The 20,704-nt window shown below is 43.9% G+C and overlaps 1 protein-coding gene across 6 annotated transcripts in view; it reads left to right on the top strand.

Annotated features, from left to right (window-relative positions):
- Window positions 1-20,704, top strand: part of LOC147016500 (large neutral amino acids transporter small subunit 2-like) — a 70,670-nt gene that overhangs the window by 35,382 nt on the left and 14,584 nt on the right. For all 6 annotated transcript variants that reach the window (XM_085845214.1, XM_085845210.1, XM_085845212.1 and 3 more), the window contains exons 4-7: window positions 7,114-7,239; window positions 7,519-7,672; window positions 8,480-8,603; window positions 20,582-20,685. In XM_085845214.1, the coding sequence (XP_085701340.1) occupies window positions 7,114-7,239; window positions 7,519-7,672; window positions 8,480-8,603; window positions 20,582-20,685 (508 nt within the window). The remainder of the gene's footprint in view (window positions 1-7,113; window positions 7,240-7,518; window positions 7,673-8,479; window positions 8,604-20,581; window positions 20,686-20,704) is intronic.

Below are 20,704 nucleotides of genomic sequence, written 5' to 3'. Positions count from 1 at the left end.
ACTCATTGGGACTGACTCAATCGGTCAACTTCCCGACCCGGATCTCAACCAATGGTACTCCATCTCTTCTGGATCTGATTTTGACAAATTTCCCTGACAATATCTGCTGCTCTTCCTTCGCTCCAATTGGTTCTTCTGACCACGTCCTTGTCAAAGTGGACATCTCTCTGGCTGTTATCAGAGAACCACCTCACCGCCGTCGAGTCTGGCATTTCACTCAAGCCGACTGGCAGGGTCTCCGAGCAGCCATCAAACTTACAGACTGGTCTCCTATCACTACTTTCTCAAACATCAACTCATCCTGGGAATTCTTTCAAAGAAACTTGCTCTCCCTCATGCACAGATTTATCCCCTCTCGTGTTCAGTTGTCCTACCCTTCCTCCCGCCCTTGGTTTACTGAAGCTTGTGGCGAGGCAGTTGTCCTGAAACAACTTGCCTTTGCCTCATGGAAAACAAACCCAACTGAGGGCAATCTCAGTTCCTTCCATAAAGCTCAGAACAAGTGTGTATCTACCCTCAGGAGAGCCAGAAAACAACATCTTTCTCATCTCAAGTCTGAACTCTCAAACCTCTCTCCCTCCTCAAAATCCTGGTGGCGTTTAATCAAATCTGTTTCTGGTGTATGTTCCCCCTCCATCCCCTCCCTTACCTCAAATGGCCGCACTGCTGATTCCACACGTGATAAAGCTGAATGTCTAAACTCGGTGTTTGCAGCTAAATCTTGTGTCCTAAACCCATCACTATCTCTACCCACTTTACCCAGTCGCACCCAACTGTCCCTGGACTCTGTATCCTTTTCTCCTGACAAGGTGGAGAGCTTGCTTTCAAACCTCGAGTCAGATTCTGCAACCGGTCCAGACGGCATCAGCCCACGTGTCCTCAAAGCCTGCTCTTCTGCTCTTGCTCACCCTCTCTCTGTTCTATTCACCCTCTCATTTGCCCAAGGTCATCTACCATCTGCTTGGAAATCTGCTAACATCACTGCACTGCATAAAAAAGGTGCAAAAACAGATCTCTATAACTACAGACCAATCAGCCTTCTCCCAATCATCAGCAAGGTTATGGAATCCATCATAGCTTCAGACATGAAATCCTTCATCTCCTCCAATGGCTTGATTTCCAATCATCAATTTGGTTTCAGACAGGGTCACTCTACCCTGGATATGCTGCTTCTGCTCTCCCATCAATGGATGGAGGTCCTCAATGCCAGACAGGAAATCCGAGCCGTATCCCTGGACATATCGCGTGCTTTTGACACAGTCTGGCACCCTGCACTACTCACCAAACTCTCTTCCCATGGTATTCAAGGCCATCTCCACTCATGGCTCGCAGACTTCCTCTCCTGTCACAGTCAACGTGTGGCCCTAAATGGAGTTCTTTCATCCCCTCTTCCTGTGCAGGCTGGAGTTCCTCAAGGTAGCGTTCTGGGCCCTGTTCTTTTTCTGGTTTTCATCAATGATCTCTCGGACTCTCTGGAAAATCCTCTATTTCTCTTTGCCAATGACTCCACCCTCTGCCGTACCATCTGTCATCCCTCAGACCGGCAAGCAGCAGCTTCTTCACTCACTGCAGATCTGGATAAAATCACAAACTGGTCCAACACGTGGAACATGTCTTTCAATCCAGACAAATCTCACACTCTCACTATGTCTCTTCGAAAGGACCGTTTAGAAAACCCCCCATCCACTTTCTCAACAATCCTCTGGAAGAAGTCTTTTCTTTCAAGCTTCTGGGTCTCACTATCTGCCATGACCTTTCCTGGGAAAGTCACATTTCCAACCTCGCCTCAAAAGCCAGTCGCCGACTGGGAATCCTCCGTCGTGCAAAGTCCTTCCTCGGCCCTCTTGAGCTCCTGACCACTTACAAAGCTTTTGTCCGTAGCCTGATGGAGTACTGCTCTCCCCTCTGGGCTGGTGCTCCTGCCTCCCACCTTTCTCGGCTTCACGCTGTCGAAACCAGGGCATTTAAGATCATCGGCATCTCCCACAATGAAGCTGAGTCTTTGGGCCTCTCACTCAATCACCGCAGGTTGGTCGGTGGTCTTTCTGTCTTCTACCGACTCCTCTCCAGCCTTGCCCCCCCCTGCTCTCTCTGCGATTTGTCCCCACCACATTTCCACAGGGCGCTCAAGGTCCGCCAACAACCCCCTTCTGGTAAAACTACCAAAATCCCGAATCACTGCTCATCTTCACTCTTTCATTCCTCTTTTTCCCTGCCTTTGGAATAAACTTCCTCACTCTATTCTTTCCCATTATTCCCTCCAGGCTTTCAAAACAGCTGTTCACCACCACCTCTTATCTTCCCCTATCCAAATCCTCGATCTTTTCTGCCCCCGATAATCCACCCAAGCCCACTTCCTTCAATTCCCCTGCTTTCCTTCCTGAAAGTCCCTGAAATGTCCATCTTCTCTTCGTCATGTTCCCCGTCCCATCCGCATCCCTCTCCCTTCCACAGTTCACCTAATGTGTCTGTTCCCCACTGTTTTGTCCCTTCCACTCCCGCCCCTCCTGTCTCATGCCTCCTTGCTGTGAGTTGTGTGTTAGCTCTCATACAAGCCTCGACCAAGGTATACAAAAAAAAAGAAAAAAAAAATAGGAAGGACTCGGCATGATGGAGGATGCCCAGTCGGCAACTGGCTTTGGAGGCGAGCTTGGAGATGTCGCTTTCCCAGGAAAGATCACGGCAGATAGTGAGGCTCAAAAGCTTGAATGAAAGGACTTCTTCAAGAAGATTGTTGAGAAAGTAGATGGCAGGGTTTTCCAGATCGTCCTTTAAAAGAGACACGGTGAAAGTGTTTGATTACCATAGATTGCCTTGGATACCACAGGAAGAGCTTGGTCAGCAGGGTGCCAGACCATATCAAAGGCATACGATATGTCTCGGGATACGGCTCTGATTTCCTGTCTGTCATTGAGGACCTCCATCCATTGTTGGGAGAGCAGAAGCTGCATATCCAGGGTAGAGTGACCTGATCTGAAACCAAATTGATGATCGGAACTCAAGACATCGGAGAAGAGGAAGGATTTAATGTCTGAAGCGATGATGGATTCCATAACCTTGCTGATGATTGGGAGAAGGCTGATTGGTCTGCAGTTGCAGGGATCTGTTTTTGCACCTTTTTGTGTAGGGCAGTGATGTTTGCTGATTTCCAAGCAGATGGCAGATGACTTTGGGCAAATGAGAGGGTGAATAGAACAGAGAGAGGGTGAGCAAGAGCAGAAGAGCAGGTTTTTAGGACACGTGGGCTGATGCCATCTGGACCGGTTGCAGAGTCTGAGACGAGATTTGAGAGCAAGCTCTCCACCTTGTCAGGAGAAAAGGACACAAAGTCCAGGGACAGTTGGGTGCGACTGGGTAAGGTGGGTACAGAAAGCGATGGGTTTGGGACACAAGATTTCGATGCAAACACTGAGTTTAGGCATTCAGCCTTTTCACGTGTGGTATCAGCAGTGCGACCATTTGAGGTAAGGGAGGGGGTGGAGGGGGGACATACACCAGAAACAGACTAAAGTAGATGCCACCAGCATTTGGAGGAGGAATTGCGGTTTGAGAGTTCAGAATTGAGATGAGAAAGATGTTGTTTCCTGGCTCTGTTGAGGGTGGACACACACTTGTTCTAAGCTTTGTGGAAGGAACTGAGATTGCCTCAGTTGGATTTTCATTCCATGAGGCAAGGGCAATTTGTTTCAGGACAACTGTCTCACCACAAGCTTCAGTGTACCATGTGTGGGAGGAAGCGTAGGACAACTGAAGACAATATGGGATCAATCTGTTTATGAGAGAGAGCAAATTTCTTTGAAAGAATTCCCAGGATGAGTTGATGTCGGAGAAAGTAGTGATGGGAGACCAGTCGAGAAGTCTGATGGCTGCTTGGAGACCCTGCCAGTCGCCCTGAGTGAAATGCCAGACTCGACGGTGCTGAGGTGGTTCTCTGATAACAGCCAGAGAGATGTCGACTTTGACAAGGACGTGGTCAGAAGAACTGATTGGAGTGAAGAAAGAACAGATATTTTCAGGGAAATTGGTCAAAATCAGATCAGAAGACATTGAGTACCATTGGTTGAGATTCAGGTCGGGAAGTTGACAGATTGTCCCAAGTCTTTTGCTGAAGTGCCATGGCAGGTGAGAGAGGTACCCACACCCAGCCAACTGGCATGATGGCAATTGAAGTCACCACATATGACAAAGAGAGAGTTGGGATGAGAGGATAGAAGTTGGTCCATGTTTTTGGTGAGTGGGGTGTAAATTGAGTCATTACTGTTTGGTAGACAGCACAACACACATATAAACATGAGGTTGGAGTTGAGGGGAAGCTGTAGCCAGAGGTATTCCTGTGAGTGTGAGGGAGTGAGGGCAGTGCATGGAGAGTGAGGAATAGAGTCTTTGATGAAGAGAGCAACTCCTCTACCAGGACAAGGCTCAGGTCTGTCATACCGGAGGATGGAGTAACCAGGGAGAGATACTTGGGAGTCAAACACGTCTTGGGGGAGGAAAGTTTCTGTTCGGCAGATTATGTCCGGTTTTTCAGTGGCAACCTGTATGGAAAGATCTGTCAAGTTTGAGTGAAGGCCCTGGATGTTTGAAGTGGATGGATGTTATGTTGAGGAAGATGTTAGGAGTGAAGGTGAGCAGTGATTCTTAAATTTGGTAGTTTTACCAGAATGGGTGGCTGGTGGAACTTCAGTGCCATGCGGAAATATAGGGGGGACATATCTCAGAGAGAGCAGTGGGGGGGGGGGCAGGCCGGAGAGGAGACGGTAGAAAACAGAACATATACTACCTTCCCTTCTCCTCCTCAAGATATTGAGGAGGCAGAGACCCCTGAGAGAACCAGCTATTGTCTCAAAAACCGGAACCAGAAGTTGAACCAATTGAGGAAACCCCACTTTGTGCTACACATGTTAAGGAAGAGGGAGGGATGAGGCTTTGGATGCAGGGGAGGGGAGAAGGAGGGGAGAAATAGGGAGGAGGAGGGAAGGTATGGAGTGTTGACAAAGTGTGGGGGATTCCAAATGAGCTGCGCGAGAGGGCCGGATGAGGAGGAGAAAAGGCTCGATGGTGGTGGGGAGTAATAAGAGACGGGGCAGAGGGAAGTTGAAGATTGGAGGAGGTGGAGGGATGAGATGGAAGAGAGAGGGCAGGGGAAGGAGGAAGTTTTGTGGATTTGAGGGGGGGGCAGCTTTGAGAAGGGGAAGGGGGGGGAGAGATTGGGGGGAGAAGGGTGAGGGGGGGGAAGAATAGAGGGAGAAGGGTGAGGGGGAGTTTTTTGAGAAAGGTGAGAGGGAAGCTTTGAGAGGGAGGAGAGATGATGAGAGCAGGCATGGCAAAGGGGCAGGAGGGTGATGGGAGAGGTGTGGAGAGGGCCAGAATGAGACTTGTTAGTGGTATGGCGAAGAAGGGAGCGGGCAAGGAGAGGTACAAGATTTGAGGGAGTGGGAAGAGGAGGTGGTGTGATGAGAGGAAGGAAGGAGCATGTTTGAGATGTTGAGTGTACTAATTGAGAGAGTGAGATACAGTATCTGTTCGGTTAGAATGGAGCCCACAGATGTTAGAACATCACACAGTTTGGGACACCAGAGGAGGAGCAGTTCCTAAAGCAGAAGACAGTAGTGAAGAGGTGCTAAGAGCAGATGTAGGATGAGGGACAAGATGGCAGGTGTAAGGAGAGGTGATAACTGATGAGGAGTTAGGAAGAGGTAGTTTTAAGAAGTTGGGGTGAATTGGCACTGAAGTTGGAAGCAAAAAAAGGACAAGTGATGGAATATGAACACGAACAAACTGGGATTTAATTTTTTTTTTTTTTAAAGAGATGCGATGAAAGACATTACGTGAGGGATGCAGTAAAGGTGAATTAAAAGAATGGAGAAAAGAAACTTAACAGTTTGACTTTTTAGACATGGGATGAAGGAAATGTTCAATTGAAAAGTCTTTTGAAGAAGACGAAGAAGAGTAGTGAATTATGATGCAATTCGGAGAACCACATGTCCAAAAGAGGAAGTTGAAACATTTTAAGAGACCTCTTTTTATTTTTGATAATGATTAGGTAAAGGAAAGGTTGAAGAAGAAAAAATAGTGAAGGTGTATGGTGAATGTCATTGTGGGTTGGCTTAAGTATAAGGAAAGATGGTAGATCGGCGGAAGAGGAAGGAGGAGGAAGAGTGGTGCAGGAAGTCACGTGGTTACGTGGGTATTAGGTGGTTAGGTGAGGAGGGAAAAGGTGTTTTTTGTTGTATTTTTTTATATTATAAGACATGAAGCAGTGGGTATAGTTGGGCAGGATAGAAGGTGGGTGGAGGGAAAAGTGGAGAAAATAAGAACCGATGGTAATAAGGAGCAAATACAAATAAACACGATCGTGCACATCGACGGGAAGACGGGTAGGCCTCAGGGAAACCCGACATAACAAGACCGACAACAAGTCACCAAAAAGCACAAATTTTGAAACGAAACCGAACTAGGAACACACAGTTAACGTGGAGGAAACAAAATAAACACAACAAACAATGAGCAGAAACCTATCTTTGAGGAAGTCGGCACAGACCCCTGAGAGAACCAACCGTCGCCTCAAAAACCGGAACCGGAAGTTGAACCAATTGAGGAAACCCCACTTTGTGCTGCACGTGCAGGGTAAAATTTGTTACATGTAGTCATGTAGATCAATACTGTTAACATCTAGCAATGCGAGAAAGTTGGTGGTGTGGTGGATAAAGCCCTCACTTGGGTGCATTCGTTTCCCAAGGATGCTCAGTGCTTTGCTGTTCCTTGCAATGGAGTGGGGACCTATTTCTAGCTGTAAAAAATATCCGCAAAATGTCTTGAGTACAACGATGTTTGGTCAAGAGTGTAGGCATGACCACCACTACCACTCCTGGCAATTTTACTTGATGAAATAAAATAATGTACGTCAAATTACTATGTGATCAACCTATTGCAAGGATACGTCACAATTTTCTGCAGTGACCTTCTGTTGCATTTAAGTTGCCTGATGGACCATGCATGTGAAAGGGCTATTATTTCATCCAAGGACACCATCCATGCTTACACAGTTTACCTTACATGCCCCCTCTCTGTTACTGATAAACTTTGTCAAAAGTCTTTGCTGACTGTGTGCAGTAATCCTGACCTTCATTAACTGCGCCAGCGTCAGGTGGGCGACTCGTGTTCAGGACTTGTTTACCATGGGAAAGCTGCTCGCCCTCGCCGTCATCATCATCATGGGTATTGTACAGATATGCAAAGGTAACATATACACTGCACGCAATTCTCCGAGTTTTATAACATCACCATATTGTGCCCAGGCGACCCCAAGCTATGGGATTAATGTTAGGGTTAGACACAAGGGATGGTTTAGGCGTGGACACCTTTGACTCGTGCAAATGATTTTAATGTTTCCACAACAAAGTTACACTGTGAAGAAGGTGGTGTAGCATTTAGGAGCATGTCTACATTTGTAAGAGACAGAGGAAATGTCCACCAGTTTAATGTCATCTCCTTGTGTGTCTGGACATCCTTCTGTAGGTGAATACTATTGGCTGGAGGTCCAGAACGCGTTTAGCAACCAGAGATATCCAGACATAAAACTCATCGCTCTCGCATTCCTTCAGGGCTCCTTCGCCTATTCTGGCTGGAATTTTCTCAACTATGTCACAGAGGAGCTGAAAGATCCATTCAGGTGTGTTTCCCTGCTAACATCTGGTGGATAATGATCTATCAAGTTTGTAAATATGATGTTTATGATGATGTAAAAGTTTATCACAATTGTAAATATGATGTCATCGCGCAATGCACCTGTTGGATAAAGAAACCGATTGAAAAATGTTCACGGGTGAGAATTGATACAATGTCAAATTTATCAGCCCAGGCAAAAATTGATAGCATTCCTTTCCTGTAGTAATTCTCTGCAAACTACTGTAGTATATGAGAGTACAACTCTCACATACTATATTTCTAACTGTCGCATTTTGGCCTGGGGAATTGTGATCTTTGTTCATCAGTCACCCTCAATTACAAGTAAAGGATATTTGACCCATCTTACTGGTTTCCATCTTGAGAAAGACAGCGTGGGATATTAAAAATGCACAACCTAAGTACTGATGGACAGTCACCTTCATAATCTCGACTAAAAGTCTTCCTCTTCTCATTTGATCCTGTTAATCTGTGAACCTGCTGCCCTCTAGCGTTTAGCCTCTCCATCTACCTAGACTTCTGTTATGAAAAAGGCAGCATGCTCCGAATTACGGTGACCCCCCCCCCCTCCTGGTGCTGCATCAACGCAGGAGTTATGGTTTAGTGCAACAATGTCAGAGATAAAACCCAAACAAGAGAGCTCAATGGCGAGCATGCTACGTTTGGACACGTGTAAAGCCGACTCCCTCTGTAGGAAGGAAGCCCCATGTGGAAAACAAAGTTGCATTCTTTATATAAATATGATGCCAATGTAAGATGCATCACCTCCTTTACCTGCATTCACTGTCTTCAGGAATCTTCCCCGTGCCATATACATCTCCATCCCACTTGTGACATTCTTGTACACATTTGCCAACATCGCATACATCACCGCCATGTCGCCCCAGGAGCTCCTGGAGTCCAATGCAGTTGCTGTGGTAGGCACTTCACCGCTGCACACATGTTTCACAGTACAAAGGTATGTTCACACACAAATGGTTGTGAGCCAAATTAGAATTTGGGAAAATGAGGTAGTTAGGAACGGAATGCTCCACTGAACCTTCAGACGAGTTCATCCGTCTGCGGCCATGGATTGGTACAATATGGAGTAAGTGTGTGTGAGAAAGGCACAAGCATTTGGTTAGGTGGTAACAAGCTGTCTGATGGGATGAATCACCATTCCAGGGACTGGTGGCTCACTCATCTGAGGATGCTTTCTGCACCAGTAGTCCCCTAATTGGCAGCCACATCATCCTATGACGTGATCTTGTACGCTACCTTCCGCCTGACCAATATTAAATGTTTTCATGCGCTTGCCAAAACTTTACTATGGATCAATTTTGGGGAGGATTATTGCAGACTAGCTACTACCGACTGTCTGTGTGAACATGGCTTCACACATTTAGTACTAACATGGGTCATTGACAAATTTTAATATCCTTTGATGAGGAAATCTTACTATTCCTGAACTTCATCATGTCTATATATTCAAAATTTGCTCTTATTTGTAGCCAAAACAACAGATATCAAAAACAGGATTTTACAAAACTTTATGGAAGAAATATATTTATGGATGGGGTGATTGAAAATCAACTCCAGTCGGTTAGTGTTGAAGTTTGTGTGCAGTAAGACGTAATGGTGTGATGCCATGGGTTTGAATCCCAAACTCCTGACTTAATAACAAAGAAAGTGTTTCTGATTTTCATCTTGCTCGAAAATTTCAGCATTTCTCAAATTCTGAGTGTTTTTAGATCCTCGTGGATGATCTCTAAGTCTCACTCACGTTGTTGTTCTTGTGGACTTTTTTGTTTCACAGCCCACAGTTTTCATCAAAACTTCCTGAAACTTGGTATACAAGTGCGTGCCCGTAGGTGCGTGCCAGTATGTGCAGCTTCGTTCCTTCGCTCTCGTAAACGACGACTGGATTGGGGCATTTTTTCAATTAGATCGGACCAACCGTATCATAAATGGCCATAACTTGGGAAACACCTGGGAAACATACTCAGGTCCCCAGCGTCAATTGTGACGTCATATCAAACGAAGAAGAAGAAGAATTGTGACGCCTCCTCTCTCTCGCCCACCCCCCCTCTCTCTCCCCTAGTCTCGCCCCTCCTCTCTCCCCCCCTCCTGTCTTGCCCCTCTCTCTCGCCCCCACTCTCACCCCCTCCTCTTTCCCCCTCTCTTGAATTGTGATGCCCCCTCTCTCTCGCCCTCTCTCTCTCGCCCCCTCTCTCTCGCCCCTCTCTCGCCCCACTCTCCCCCCCTCTCTCGCCCCTCTCTCTGTAAATGTATTCACAAATGTCTACCAAGCACAACAATTAATTCAAACCTTGGGAAACAGCTGTTTCCCTTGGGAAAATTCAAACCTTGGGATTAATTAATAATTTGAACAATTAATTTAAACCTTGGGAAAAAACAGCTTTCAAACCTTGGGAAACACTTGGGAAACAGCTGAAACGGATGAATAACGACATCAAACCTTGAAAAGGCACATACTCAGGTCCCCAGCGTCGATTGTGACGTCATACCAAACGAAGAAGAAGAATTGTGACGTCAATCCTGCAAAAAAAATAATAATAACAAATAAACATTAATTGTGACGTCATTCGTGATGTCATAGCACCGTGTCTTGTCATTGGTTGACAGATAAATGGCCGTAACTTGGGAACCGCTTATCCGATTCATATCAAACCTTGAAAATGCACATCCACGGGTCCACAGCAATATTCCTGGCAAGTTTCAATCAGATCAGACCGTCAATCGTGCAAAAAAATAATGATAATTAATAAATAAATAAATAAATAAATAAACAAACATTAATTGTGACGTCATTCGTGATGTCATAGCACCGTGTCTTGTCATTGGTTGACAGATAAATGGCCATAACTTGGGAACCGCTTATCCGATTAATATCAAACCTTGAAAATGCAAATCTGTGGGTCCACAGCAATGTTCCTGGCAAGTTTCAATCAGATCAGACCATCAATCGTGCAAAAAAAAATTTAAAAATAAATAAATAAACATTAATTCTGATGTCGTTCGTGATGTTATAGCACCGTGTCTTGTCATTGGTCGACAGATAAATGGCCGTAACTTGGGAACCGCTCGTCCGATTGATATCAAACATTGAAAAGGCACATCTGCGGGTCCCCAGCAATATTACTGGCAAGTTTCAATCAGATTGGACCGTCAATCATGCAAAAAATGATAATAATAATAATAATAAATAATCATTAATTGTGACGTCGTTTGTGACATCATAGCACCGTGTCTTGTCATTGGTCAACAGATAAATGGCCGTAACTTGGGAACCGCTCGTCCGATTGATATCAAACCTTGAAAAGGCACATCCACGGGTCCCCAGCAATATTCCTGGCAAGTTTCAATCCGATCGGACCGGCGGTCGTCGAGAAACTGCGGTCGCATACAGACAGACAGACAGACACACATACAGACAGACAGACAGACAGACACACATACAGGCAGACAGACACACATACAGACAGACAGACAGACAGACACACACACACACACAGATTGCTGGAATTATAGATAGATATATGTAAAAATACCCTGCGCAGACAGTAACCATCTCCGATTTTGAAAATTCCTCCTAGAAAAAAAAAGTTATGACGTCAAAATATCTCCGCGAATGGAAATCGCCCAAAGAATTATCTCCGAAACGAGGCAAGCTTTTTGAATTATGTTTGCGGGAATCGAACAGGGCATCAGCAGAGATTAATTAGCGTACATATGATACATCACTATGACGTCATATCAATTTCTCTGACGTCATTCCTATTTTTTTGACTTTTTGTTTTATTTGTTTCACAGTCTACAGTTTTCATCGAAACTTCCTGAAACTTGGCATATATATATATATATATATATATATATATATATATATATATATATATATATATATATATATATATATGTATATATATATAAATATATATATATATATATATATATATATATATATATATATATATATATATATATATATATATATATATATATATATATATATATATAAATACCCTGCGCAGACAGTAACCATCTCCGATTTTGAAAATTCCTCCTACAAAAAAGTTATGACGTCAAAATATCTCCGCTCATGGAAATTGCCTAAAAAATTATCTTAAACTAGGCAAGCTTTTTGAATTATGTTTGCGGGAATCGAACAGGGCATTAGCAGAGATGAATTACCGCACATATGATACATCACTATGACGTCATATCAATTTTTATGACGTCATTCCTATTTTTTGACATTTTTTGTTTCACAACCCAGAAGTTTTCATTGGATCTTCGTGAAACTTGCCTTGTATATGCAGAAAGCCCACACACAGGCAGCAACCATCTCCGATTTTGGAAATTCTTCCTAGAAAAAAAGTTGACGTCATAATATCGCCGCTAATGGAAATCGCCTATACCATTATCTCCGAAACTAGGCAAGCTGTTTGAATTTTGTTTGTGGGAATCAAGCCGGGCATTAGCACAGATAATTCATCGCAAACCTGATACATCACAATGACGTCATATTCGTTTTTATGACGTCATCATTAAGAGGACGAGGATCTTAGCTCAGTCGAGCTTATTTAAACAGAGAATGCTTACACACGATTGTAAATATGACGTCATCATGGTGATCATACAATGCAGCCACCCGATCTAATTTCAATGCAGTGTCGTCATGCACTGCTGATTTTTGTCCTGAACAAAAAAATCATTTAATCGGAAGGGGATTCTTTTTCGGAGGATTTATCGTATAATCGGAAATCGTGGAAAACGTTTAATCTGAAAGCGACTCATTTTCCAACAAAATGATTATCCAAAACTCACTTCCAATGTAGTAAAATGGTATTTGGAGAACAAGGTTACAGCTGGTATGCTCCAACTGTGAGAAGGACCACCTCAGAGTCTGGATAGGAATCCCACTGAGGCTAAATGGGATTACCTGGAAACAGAGAGGAACAAGAGGGCTGGGATCGGAGATCACTGATGATTCCCAGTCGAACCAACTCGTCATATTAGCCAATTGGTAACATTTGAAATTCTGCCTCAAAATTAAAAGAACACACCTTTTTTTTTTCTTCCAAAAAGCAGGATACCACGGACATCAAGACTAAAAGCACTTAATGTCTACCTCCGGGAACCATAATAGTATTAAATTTAAAAAAACATTTAAGGGAAAATTAAATTATGATTAAATTAAACGATTGAAAATTGGAAGAAAAAAAAGAAGAAAAAAAAGAAAAGAAAAGGAAATAACTGAAAATTGGAAAAAAGGAAAAATAATAATAATGATAATTAAATAAATAAGCAAGTAGAGTTCAAAGCATACCACCCCCCATGCCAAATACATAAATAACATATCCTCTGACACCCAGCGATGCCGCCGTGCAGCATTTGGAGATGGAATTGGGAGGGATTGGTGCACAATAATTGACTGATTAATTGATTCGTTGCGTTATTAAAATAAATAAATAAATAATAATCGTAAAGTCATTAATTTCTCAATCAATTGACTAGTACCATACCGAAACCACCAATGTTTCATCCAAATCTGTAACTTTTTAAAAATTAATTAAGTAATAAATCGAAAAATTAAATATTTAATTAATTAACTAATAAATCAAAAATACCCTTTTTTCGCCAAATCACTGAGTCACCGTCATATCCAACTATCAGCTTCCTAGCTCAATGGATTGCTAAGATATTTCCCAGACAAATAAACAGAGTGAAAACTGAGTACGAAGGTCTTCGGCGTCCGGCCGGCAAGGACTTTGTGCAGCACCTGGAGATGGAATAGAGATGGGCGGTGTCCAATCATTGAAAAATTGATTGAAAAATTCAACAACAACAGAAAATAGAAAAACAATGAAATAATTAAAATATGGAGGGAAAATTTAATTAAAAATGGGGGGGGAAAAAAACTTTGAAAAATGAAAAATTTAATAATTATACAATAATTAAAAATTTAAATAACAGTAAAATTATTCTTCAGAAAGCGGGACACCACTGACACCAAGACTAAACACTTAATGCCTTTCTCAGGGGAACCATAACAAGTTGAAACCAACTGAGCTTAAAGAAGTGTGGATCGTACTCCAAGATATTTGGCACAACATTCCTGTAAGAGCATCTGTCGTGGGCTGACAGGATGGCCCAGAGGTGTGCACACTCACCTAAAAGCTGTCTGGCCTGGGTTTGAATCCCGGCCCAGCTCTAAACTGTCGCTCACAGACAGGCCAATTCCTCAATGTGTGTTTCATCCCTCCGATGGACGTTAAACGAACATCCTGTCAGTCAGCATTTGTTTGGTGGACCCTGAACAAATTACAAATTCCTGCCCTAACCAGCAGAGGGCCAGCAAAGACAGGAAGGCAAACTTGATTTTCATTTGGATTTTAATTAACTCTATGTGTTTAAGTATCACAGCAGTTGTTACTTCAATGCAAGCGATAATTCGTGGAATGCATGTGAACATTCCGTACGAGCACGCACCACTTCCGGATAGTGATGACTTACTGTATTCTAATAATTTCTCGATTTCTTATGCGCATTTATAGATAAACACAATGCCCCAATCCAGTCGTCATTTATGAGACCGAAGGAACGGCCTGTGTGGTTGTTTGAAAGTTTTTTTTTCACGTACGGCCATGCACGTGCGGGCACGCGAGACCGAAGGAACGGCCTGTGCGGTTGTTGTTTCTGGCATGCGGTTTGAAAGTTTTTTTTGTTTTTTTTTGCACATACGGCCACGTACTAGTCTTTCAAAGTGCAATATATGGAAGCCATTCTGATGGCCTCCCCACCAAATAACACTGGGCAACAAAAAAAAAAAACTTTTGTCTGCTACTAAGGGAATTGCAGGTGTTCTTGGCTCAATCTGGGCTGCTGATTTCAAATCTGTAGTCAGAATTTATCCAGCACGTCAGGTTTTCAAAGTATGGATATGTATTATCGATTTATAGATCAACACAATGCCCCAATCCATGCCCCAAGCATGCTATATTAGATACTATATTATTGCAGATCACCACATTGTACATCTAATGTCAGTGCTTAGGCATTACTTTCACGTCATAGCATCGTCATAGTTGTCATCGCCTTCATCTGCAGCAGCTTCTGGTGGAACTGGCATACGATAATCCAAGTCATGGGAGACTGGCTTCAGAGCAGACTTACAATCTGGATGTTCAATTTTTGACTTGTTTTTCGTTGAGAAACCAGCAATATTTGTCAAACAAAAGTAGCAGTCAGAGTGAAGATTCGTTGGCTCACGCCATATCATTGGCACAGCAAAAGGCAATCCCTTCCTTTTGTCACTCAACCACTGCGTAAGCCCCGAGTTACACACGGTGCAGTAAACGGGAGGTGCCCAGCTCTTGTCTTGGTCTCCAACTGCACATTCAAAATAATACTTGTAAGCAGCTTTCACCCTTTTGGTAAGGTTCTTGCGCTGGCTACGTGGAGTGTATTTCCCACAGATATAACAAAAGTTATCAGGGTGATTCACACAGCCTCGCCGATTCATGATGCCTGGAGTAACGTATGCCTAACCGGAAAATATACAGAAAAATATATTCGGTTATAACCTGAAAATATGCAGATACCATTATCATGATATGAATTCCAAACTTGATACATTCTTGAAATATATACATTGCATTTAAACATTTTAATATCAAGTTATTAACTCTCAGCACGGAAGCAGCATGCAAAATTGTAATGCCGTGTGGAAAATTTTACTTAAAAATTCATAGCTTGGTGAGTTTTCATCCATTTTTAATAATTTCAAGTGCATAATAAAGCTCCTTTTATGAGAAATAATATGATGCAACAGTTGCGTTGCTAGAATTGAAACCAAAAATACAAAAAATAATAATTTATGATCACTCAAAATCACCCACCAGGGCAAGCTACTGGAATTGGGACCATATGTATAACTCCAAATCCTGACATGTTGAGAAAATTCTGACTTGAGATTCAGAATCAGCATACTCGACTTAGTCTAGAACATATTGTTACGGTTGTGGGGGTAGATGGAAGAATTTAATAGGAAAGTTAGGATTGAATGGAGTTGTTTGGTCCGTGGACATGAAGGAGACATGTTGATGTAATTAAGTAGGGAAACTATGAGCTTAAGTGTAGCGTGTCACCACACGGGGGGGGGGGGGGGAGGTGTTAATGAGATAGGGATTCAGAATATGTTCCCCCAGTATGCGAGTGCCCCCCTGTAACCTATTCCTACGTTTTTGCATTTACAAGCGAACCAAACATGCCGAACTGGCAGAAGCCCCACTTTCCCAGGTTTCGTGCGAGCAAGCCATGCCCCAGAGGCAGAGGATTGATGAGCATGACATAAGACGCATGAAGAGGAAGAGGGCGTGGGAGGCAGCAGATCAAATAAGACGGAGAGTGAAGAGGGAGAGGAGGAACGGTTGAGTGCGGAGTGAGGGACCCACACGGTCGAGAGAGAACGTAGCTAGGAGATGGCCTGTAAGAACAGGGCTTTACGGCTGGCTTTCCTTCGACGCATGAAGAAGACGGCATGATTCTTGTATTCGCGTTGAGGCGATTTGGCTCGCATGGTGAAGCAAGATGCTGGCCTTTGGCTCTTGGTTGGGTCATGAGGAACGGACCACGAGCCTCATGTATGTCAAATAGCAGGTCGGTAAGGACGATCGATGCACGAAGCAGTTGCACGGGGTCTCTGAGCCTTGGTGTTGAATACCGCTCATGAATTGCCTGACATACGTTTGTCCCGCCGTGGAAAGTGACTTGGCGCCATTTTGCGCATGTCTACACATGCAAATACAAGCGCCTCGATTCCAAGTTCCACAAAGACCATCTCTGGGCCAAGCTAAGTACAAGAATAAAAGGAGGGATTTTCTTTTATTTTGTTTCCCCTTGTCTATATTTAAGTCTGTGTTAGAGGCACCTCGACTTAGATTTTAATTTACCTCATGTAATGTTATATTCTGATTTTTTCCCCCCCCCCCTTGTAAATATTTGTCTATTTTCATTAAATGTGTTCATTTTAAGTGGATGTGTTTGTCGTGGGGTTTGAGTGGAAACCCCCCCTGTGCATCCATTGCCCATGAGTCCTTCGCACCGCCATTGCGGCCCACCCTTCCCATGCACGTACACGTGATAATCTCCGAGGATCAATGTTGTATCCGCCTCCTATTAAGGAAAGACTGCCTGACCATCCTGACTGGCCGTGTTAACCGCCCATCAACACAATTTGGGTCAGGGGGGATTAACCTGAACCGCCAGTGCCGCGACAATATGCTTCCACCCCAGTAGCAAAATCTTTGTTGTCCAGTGTAATATAAAGCGGTTAGTTTTTTCTGGGGATGGTGAAATATTATCGTAACTTTATCCATACATTGACATACTCACTAACTGAGCTTCTCAAGAAGGCATCCACATGGAAGTGGGATGAGCGACGCGAGAGTGAATTTGTGGAAATTAAATGGAAACTGGTGGCGCTGGGTGTTTTCGTTCCATATGACCCAAATTTTGCGGGCATTTCATTGGCTGTTGACGCATCCCGATTCGGACGAGGGGCAGTAATTTAATCTGAAATTCTGAGAAAGGTTTTTCACCGTAGAATGCTTACACACGATTGTAAATATGACGTCATCATGGTGATCATGCAATGCAGCCACCCGATATAATTTCAATGCCGTGTCGTCATGCACTGCTGATTTAAACATGATCACATGCTTGAAAAAACAACAAATCATATAATCGGAAGGGGATTAATTGTCGGAGGATCTATAGTATAATCGGAACTCGTGCTTTTGAGTACCCAATTGCATATGCATCACACTCACTGTTACAAGCAGAATTGTCAGTCTCTGCAGAATTGCTACCTAAGGTGATTCGTATGATCCTGTGTTGTCCTAAGTGATTTTATTTCAGGCAGAATGGTTGGCCCGGGGGCAACACCTCACCTGAATTGACGCAGTAATCATGCCCAGAGGGAACCGTTAACTTCTGAATAGGGTTGTTTTGTTTACAGGGTTGTTTACTGTGGGGCATGCATGTTGTTGTTGTTCCCAGTCAGTATGGAAAAGCAATTCTGGAGGGTCTACATGAACACCACCCATGTAGTCTGAATGAAGTATTTGGCAAGAATGTATGTATGGTGACCAGCTATAGATACTGATATTGAGCAAACCCCAAGAGACCATGGTCACTGTGCAGTGGAAGCTAGAAGACCCGAGATGCTAAACCCACGAGTGTGGCCAAGTCGACCTTGGCAGTGAGTTCATTTAGATTTTGCAGGATCAGGTTGAAGCGGTTACTTTATTTTAATGTCTGGTGCTGGGACGAAGTGGCCCGAAGTGTTTCAGAAGAAAACCATGACTGCGGATCAGGCCATTGATGTTCTGCAGTTCTTGTTTGCTCAGTGTGGTTTGCCGAAAGAATTGCAGGTTACTGACAATGGTCCTCAATGGGTGTCAGGATAATTTGAACATTTGTTACAGCTGAATGGCATGGGCACATCAGGGTACCTCCATATCACCCTTCAAGTAATGGGAGCATATAGAGCATTGGTCCCCAACCTGCGGCCCGGGGGCCGCATGCGGCCTGCGGAGCCCTATACTGCGGCCCGCGAGGACTTTCCAATCAAAACACATTTCCATGTAGCAATTTTAAAGGGGTTTACACAATGCCACTGCCGGCCAGCGCCGTGACCTGAAAAGCCTTACACAATGCCACTGCCGCTTAGCGCCGCGAGGAATCAAATCAATTTGTTTTTACCTTCCGGCATCTTACGGCAGTATTTAAAATTAATTACACCCCGAACGGAAATTTGTTCCGTTTTTCTATTTTCATTAATGCCGATTATTACAGTGCGTGTAATTCAGAATTACAGTGCGTGAACAATCGATCGATCGAATACATATAAAATTTATTAATTAAAAAAACAATACTCCAATAAACCCCAAACGTTGTATCGGTTTCTCAACACAAACGTTGTATCGATTTCTCAATTTTTTCTTCAATTTTTTTCTGGCTCCCAACATCCTTGGGAGTAGTGAATGCAGCCCGTGGGATCAAAAGGTTGGAGACCACTGAAATAGAGGATAGTTAGATCCTTCAAAGATTTAAGATTTTATGCTGAAACACAGTGATAACAGAAGAGATTTGGAGTAGGGAAGGATTTATTTTTATATATAACTAGTGGGGGGAAGCCTGGTGTTGGCTTAGTGGTTAGGATGGTGGCTTGGGATCCCAGGGTCCTGAGTTCAAGCCCCGTTGGCTGCTGAATTAACACCAGGGGGTTGACTCAGCCTGTCATCCTTCCGAGGTTGGCGAAATGAGTGCCAGTGTACTGGTCCCGGTGTATGCCCCGGTTAGAATAGGTGTACCATATCCCTGTGTGTCGTAAGAGGCGACCAGGGTTGGCGTCAGGAAGGGCATCCGGCCATAAAACATTTCCTCAAGAAAAAGCCAAACCCCTGCACAGCAGGGAAAAATGGCTGTAAAAACGGTCATTTTTTTTTTAGTGGGGGGTTGGGGGGGTGCCCAGCTGGGTGAGCTCTTCCCAGGGGTAGTTTTGGGATGTTTTGGACATTGAAAAGCTCTGGAGTTCTTGACCTCATGGTGGTTTCCTTTTGCCTGTGGGCGAACAGCAGCACTACCTGGCCCACATCTCATAAAAAGGAGCGGCAAGGGGTGTTTACTTTAAGTTGGAGGTGGCCATCCCAACTTAGTAGAACGTTCCCATGCATGCCCAGAGTACGACCACAACTTTCCAACTTCTTTCATCCAGTAGTCTGGGGGTGCATAAAATACAGAGCACGAATGTAAATTTTCCAAGTAGTTTTTGATTCGAGAAGGTTTTCATCAAGAGATACTATTGCAATACTGGAAACCACTGTGACTTGTAATACACTCTCCAACTTAGAGCGGCGCTACACGATACACGATACACATTTACATCGAGAACTTCCAAACCCCTACGACTGAATTTTTTAACACTGAAAATCTTCCCCAGCACACCACAACCACAACCACCAAATTTCAACTCATTCCGTCCAGCAGTTTACGAGTGCACACGAATCAAACAAACAAACAAACAAACACACCCACAAGCACAATTAGATATATATTTTTTGCATGCATGCATAGTCGAGACTTGTGGAAGAGCTAGTACACTGAATGAATCGGGACTTAACAGGATGCAAAAGGAACAGTAGAGAGAGATGGGGGACACCAACAGCACAGTAAAAGCGGGTCCAACATAAGTGCTCTTTTGCTCCGACTAATGGTTACCGCCCGAAATGTCAGCTGCAGTCCCATCAACATCAACATCAAAACTCCCCCCCCCCCCCCCCGCAGTCTGCAGTCTCCTTTGCCCACTCTTCGGTACCGTTCTTCATCTCCTCGTCAATTTTCTACTTGACATCTTCCTCCTTCCTTTCCGACCGAGGCTCCAAGCACTCCACATTCAAACGTGCTTGTCCTACCATCTCCCAACGTCTTCCCTCCCATTCTGCCTCTACCATGGGTCGCCTCAGCAGCGGCACCATCGCGGCACCGGCAAGGTCACGCGCTACACGAAACCTCGCACATTCCTCACCAACGACTCCTGTAGAGCACGGTCACCTTCACCTGCTTTGGAGTAAAAGAATAGGAGGCATTACTTTTCAACACGTTCTCATACAATAAATTATTGTTGTGCAATGAAGTATTCGTAAAAGGCGATGGTCCAGAGAAAATAATCATTTTGCTTTACCAAAGTCTGCTGTGTTTTTGTTTTGTTTTTTTTTTGACATTAATTTACTCTTCTTAAGAAAACGTTGAGATGTGTTTCAGGTGGAACAGGAATCTTAGATGCTTTAAGAATGACTTGTTTCCAATCAAATATCTCTCTTTGTCACAGACGTTTGGAGAGAAAGTTCTGGGAGTCATGGCATGGCTCATGCCGATTTCTGTGGCACTGTCTACTTTTGGAGGAGTTAACGGCTCTCTCTTCACCTCCTCAAGGTCAGTTATGCAGGAAATG

Source organism: Eptatretus burgeri, chromosome 11 (assembly GCF_056783735.1).
Source record: "Eptatretus burgeri isolate ZD-2024b chromosome 11, Ebu_testis_v1, whole genome shotgun sequence".
In the NCBI taxonomy this organism is placed as follows: Eukaryota; Metazoa; Chordata; class Myxini; order Myxiniformes; family Myxinidae; genus Eptatretus; species Eptatretus burgeri.
The sequence above is the reverse complement of the archived record's forward strand: the minus strand, read 5'-3'. Positions and strand labels throughout refer to the sequence as shown.